The 6,008-nt window shown below is 36.5% G+C and overlaps 1 protein-coding gene across 1 annotated transcript in view; it reads left to right on the top strand.

The window, feature by feature from the left end:
* The window catches only part of CLIC2 (CLIC family member 2), a 22,227-nt gene that overhangs the window by 5,177 nt on the left and 11,042 nt on the right, over positions 1-6,008 (top strand). Inside the window, exons 2-3 of the mRNA XM_024754719.1 lie at positions 1,385-1,494; positions 1,620-1,745. Coding sequence (XP_024610487.1) covers positions 1,385-1,494; positions 1,620-1,745 — 236 coding nt within the window. The remainder of the gene's footprint in view (positions 1-1,384; positions 1,495-1,619; positions 1,746-6,008) is intronic.

The raw sequence follows: 6,008 nt of genomic DNA, 5'->3' as shown, positions 1-6,008 counted from the left end.
GATATCATACGGTATTTGTCTTTCTCTTTCTGACTTACTTTGCTTAGTATGATAATCTCTAGGTCCATCCATGTTGCTGCAAATGGCATTATTTCATTTTTTATGGCTGAGTAGTGTTCCATCATATATACATATATGGTATATACTATATATATACCATTCCATTATATATGTATATTATATATACCATTCCATTATATATATAATGGATATATATATACATATATATATATATATATCACATCTTCTTAATCCATTCGTCTGTCAATGGACACTTAAGTTGCTTCCATGTCTTGGCTATTCTAAATAGTGCTGCTATGAGCATACAGGTGCATTTTCAAATTATAGTTTTGTCTGGATACATGCCCAGGAGTAGGATTGCTGTATCATATGGTAACTCTGTTTAAATTTTTTAAGGAACCTCCATACTGTTCTCCATAGTGACTGCACCAATTTACGTTCCCACCAGCAGTGTAGGAGGGTTCCCTTTTCTCCACACCCTCTCCAGCATTTATTATTTGTAGACTTTTAATGATGGCCATTCTGACCAGTATGAGGTGGTACCTCATTGTAGTTTTGATTTGCCTTTCTCTAATAATTTGCTATGTTGAGCAAAAGATGAATTTTTAAATGAGTGGTGTTAAGACAACTATTAACTATTTGTAAAATAATAAAATAAAAATAATAAATCTGGAGTCCCAATACATTCCTTATGCCAAAATAAATTCTAAATAGATGAAATAAATGCAAAAATGAAACCGTAAAGTTACTAGAAGAAAACATGAGGGAACATCTTTATAGTAAAACAAAATAAGAAAGTAATTTTTTTCTTTGCAATCTTGATGTACATAACAGCTGTGTAAGCAGATCAGGAAAACCAGATTTCATAAAGGAAAACAATATAAGATTTTATGTAAAATTTTAATTTTACATAAGGCATTGTTTAAAAATTACATGTAACGTTATCAAAAAGAGTTAGTGGCTTTAGTATACAAGTAATTTTTCCAAAGTAATAAGGAAAAGGTCATCACCTTAATAGATAAATATAAAATTGTCATGAACAAACAAGTCACAGAATAAGGAAATCAAAGTTCCAATGAAAATACTGAATATACCTTTCAAGAAGGAAATTTGGCAGGATCTATGAAAATGGAAAATGAACATAGTCTTTAGTCAGCATTCTGTTGTTATGTACTCATCACTCTGGTAATTTTACATACAACGAAATTATTTGCTTCATTATCTCTCTCTGCCCACAGATGGTAGAATTCATGAGATTAAGGACTACCAACTTTGTCTCTAGCAACTAGTTTATTTCCCAGCAGGCACTCAATACATACTTATTGAGCAAATGAATGAATGAAGCCTTTCTTTATCTTAATAGGCTGGAAGTGATGGGGAGAGTATTGGAAACTGTCCCTTTTGCCAACGCCTTTTTATGATCCTCTGGCTTAAAGGAGTTAAATTCAATGTGACTACTGTTGACATGACCAGGTAAGACAAATCAGGACATGTTTCATTCTGGGGATTAAAATCAGTAGACACCAATACAATGTTGGTGTTTGCATAATGTGTACTTTATCTAGAGGCCTAACTCTGCTTATTTTCAATAATCATAGAAAGCCTGAAGAGCTGAAGGACTTAGCCCCAGGCACAAATCCTCCCTTCCTGATATATAACAAGGAGTTGAAAACAGACTTCATTAAAATTGAGGAGTTCCTAGAGCACACACTGGCTCCTCCAAGGTACAACATTTTTACAGGATATTATTGTTCTTGAGATAATCTATTTTATTGTCTTATTTATTGCAGATTGAGGATTCTTCTAAACATCTAACTCTTTTTCAATTTCAGACTTCTCTTTTGCTATCTTTCTAGAAAAGTTTGCAAAGATCCCCCGATCACTCCATGTATGATTAGAAAACTTTATTACATAATTATTTATTTAACATATGTAAAGCTATTAAAACTTTATGTGATGCAAGTAGTATATTAGGAATGGGCAAAGGATAGACTTGGAAATTTAGGAAGGACAAGTAAATTTAGGCCACATTTAATTTTATCCATGTTATTTGATCCATAATGAAGTTTGGGGACATTTATACTGACAGAAGTCAGACTTATTTTATTGTAGAACCCTCAGAAGATCTACAATTTTGAAACAGCCTTTAATTCAGTCTGATCTCTTAGCTCTACAGGTTGAGAAATATTATGTCTATCACACATAAACTTCCCCCCTTCAACTTCAAATACACAGACAGTCAATATAATATTTCAAATTATTTTTAAAATGCATAGCTTGCTTAAAATAAGAAAGTAAATTCTCTGTAGTCTAGAAATAGAGAAGAAACCTATGGTGGGTTAGCAGCGAGGGCATGGGGTAATAGCACTGTATAGTCCATGAGGACTGGTCAGGACTAGTCCATTATACCACTGATGGCATGAAGATAGAACATACCCAACACAAGAAAACCAAGAAACAGGTCTCTCACAGTTAGCCAGAGGCCATAACTCCACTGACTACACTTGAATGACAGCTGTATGTCTCTGCCCACCCAGGATAGTATCTGGAAACAATAAGCCTACTGTATTCATTTTTTATTTCTGTGCAACAAACTCAGTGTCTTAAAACGTCACTCATTTATTATCCCACAGTTTTCACTGGTCAGAAGTCTGGCTGTAAACTTAAAACTGCTCTAAAAACTAACGTCTTATCATTACACATACATATGATAAATAAAAGGTTCTATCAGTCCAAAATTCTTCCTACCTAAGAAATTAGGGATACTATTTTAGATTCTTTTCTGTGTACCTATACTATGTCTCTTTCATTCATTATTGGTGGCTTCTTATATTTTAAGCACCAGCTCCAAGTGTTGAGTCTTATTTTGTTCTTTTCTCCTCATCCATCCTCCTCTACTACTGCCTCCCCTCAAACCATCTCTCCAACCTTTTCTTGCTCCCAAAGGTTAACTAGTGAAAAAATCTATTGTGTTATCTTTCCATACCCGTTTTTATGTTCATATAAGCACAATAACAAATTCCCTTTCCTTCCAGTTTTTTACCACTACAAACAGTGCTATAAATAACATCCTTGCTCATATGTCCTTATGTACTGGTGTTTTTATTCCCGTGGAATAGATTTCCAGCAGTAAAATTCAAATGGTATATATCTTTTAAAATTTTTACTGCTTTATCCATCAGTGTATAAGTATACACTTTTCCCACATATCTGTAGTACTATGCGTTATCACTCTTTTAAAATTCATGGCAAGCTGACGGGTGTAGTGATATCTCACTGATACTTTAGTTTGCATTTCCCTGAATAATAGGTGAATTAGAACAACTTTACACATGTTGGTTGAGCATTTGGTTTTGTTCTGTGAATTACCTTGTCAAATTCTTCTGATTTTCTCTTAGCTTATGTATCATTTAGGGATTGCATTCAACTCTAACTAGAGGCCCAAAAAGTAGTGGTTTAGATAAATATGGGTTTTATTTTTCTTACATAATAAGACACCAAGAATGAGGCATTGTAAGGATAGAATGACAGCTCCATAATTTCACTGGCGACCCAGGCTCTATCTAATATTTCTTCTCTGCCATTCTTCAGGTGAGTTTTCCAGTCTTAAGTTTAATTCACGGTGACAATATGTCTGCTGGAATTCCAGGCAACAGATCTAACTCCCACACAGGAAGAAGGAGAAGGGCAAAGGGCAAAAGATGCAAGTCAGCTTTAAGGAGCTTTCACAGAAGCCACATTCAACAATTTCCATTAACATCTCATTATTCAGAAGTAATTCACATAGTCATACCTAAATACAAAGGGAAGCTAGGAAACATAGTTTTCATCCATGTTTATTGCCATCCCTAATAAAATAAGATTCAGTTAATGAGAGACAGAGAGAGAGGGAGAGAGAGAGAGGGAGAAAGTGGTACATAACTGTGTTATCTTCCATATTCTGCCCCTATGACCATCCAAATAAATGTGTGTATCCTTATTCCCATACGTGGAACACACTTACTCCCAAGAGAGATAACTCCCAAGTCCCCTACAGTTACTGCATCCAGTTCAAAGTCCAGGATCTTTGAGCGATGCGCAACATCTCTCTTAGATATTAATGGTCGAACAGTCAAATAAATTAAAAGACAAGTTCTTTCCACCTTCTGCTTGACACACGCAATAGTCAGTGGTGGAGCAGGAATTGGATAACTGGAATAAAATCTTCCATTTTTAAAAGGAAATATAGGATAACACATAAAAATCCCTGGTTCATAATAGTTACCATTGTTGGAGAAAACAGCTGGAAGATATTTTCCAAGTTTTGGTGTTACAAACAATGCTAAAATGAACTTTCTTTTGACAAGGTCCTCCAGAGTGGTTATTTAGTCTGCCACATTGCTGAATACAAGAGCTCTTCCATATAATCTTTGTTTCATCTAAAATTTTAAAACCTGTTAGATACCCACATCAATGAAAATGGTGGAGTAGGGAACTCCAAAATGTCATCCCTCCATAATAACAATTAATAGCCCAGCAAAAGCTGTCAGAATCAACTTTGCCAGAACTCTGGAATCTAACCAAAATTTTACAAGCAGCCTGGGGTTTCTTAATGAAGAATAAAGAAGCAAAATTTCAGTAAGAGAGCCCTGTGGCATTTTAGGTTACCCTGTTACCATCCTCAACTACTCAGTGCTTTAGAAGCCTTAAAGAGAGTAGTCCACATTGCAGAAACAGGTTGCTTGTACCAGAGGACAGGATATGGACCTTATTCTCAAATAACTGTGGTTGTGTGGTTTGACCTGGTGGCACCTCGAGGGATTGACTCAAGGGTTTGCCTTTTTTTCACCTACTTTGGAGCTTCCTCAGGGCTGAGGCAGCTTCCCTGTTGGCACTCATGGAAGGCGTTTAGAAGCAAATGTATTAGCCACTGCCACATGGGACAAGGAATAAAACTTGGAGAAAGCAATAGACAAACTGAAAAGTCTGCAAAAAAAAGAGGCTGAGATGGGACTTCCCTGGTGGTGCAGTGGTTAATAATCTGCCTGCCAATGTAGGGGCCACAGGTTCAAGCCCTGGTCCAGGAAGATTCCACATGCCATGGAGCAACTAAGCCCATGTGCCACAACTACTGAGCCCATGTGCCAAAACTACTGAGCTCGCGAGCCATAACTACTGAAGTCCATGCACCTAGAGCCCATGCTCCACAACAAGAGAAGCCACTACAATGAGAACCCCACGCACCGCAATGAAGAGTAGCCCCCGCTTGCTGCAACTAGAGAAAGCCTGCGTGCAGAAATGAAGACCCAACGCAGCCAAAAATAAATAAATAAATTTATTTTTTAAAAAATAAAGAGGCTGAGACACTTGGGAGATAGTGGAATAAGGGCTTTAAATTAATGTATTCTAGGGAATCTAGAAGTCCAAGCACATGCCCAAGTCTCGACCTATGCACAGAAAAAACAACCTGAGAAGACTTTAAGCTTTCACTTCTGGCTAAATTCAGGCACCACACAAGTAGAAAGTGAAGGCTAAGGCAGAATTATAAACTGCATACCTAAGCATTGAAGGAGTACCCAAACACAGAGCCAGCTTACAAACACCAGGAGAGCTTTTTATCCCTTGGTTTGTTGTTTGTTTGTTTGTATCTTTGTTTGTTTTGCTTCCAGGAGTTTAAGGAAATCTCTGTCAAATCAATAACTGACCAAAGATAATGAGAAAAAGATTTCAGTGGCCACACACAAGAAAGAACAGACTTTACAAAAATACTTCAGAAAATTCACTAAACAAATAAACAACAACACCCAAAAAAAGCAACAACAAACCCTATTTGTTGGAAGCGAAGGGAAGAATCTGTTTTCCAGAGTTTCCACATTATAATATTAAAGTGTCCTGTTTTCAAAATATATATATAAGGGATGTTAAAAAAAAACAAGGGGCTTCCTTGGGGGCACAGTGGTTGAGAATCTGCCTGCTAATTCAGGGGACATGGGTTCGAGCCCTGGTCT

This window comes from Neophocaena asiaeorientalis, unplaced genomic scaffold, assembly GCF_003031525.2.
Source record: "Neophocaena asiaeorientalis asiaeorientalis breed wild unplaced genomic scaffold, Neophocaena_asiaeorientalis_V1.1 scaffold918, whole genome shotgun sequence".
Classification (NCBI taxonomy): Eukaryota; Metazoa; Chordata; class Mammalia; order Artiodactyla; family Phocoenidae; genus Neophocaena; species Neophocaena asiaeorientalis.
The sequence above is the reverse complement of the archived record's forward strand: the minus strand, read 5'-3'. Positions and strand labels throughout refer to the sequence as shown.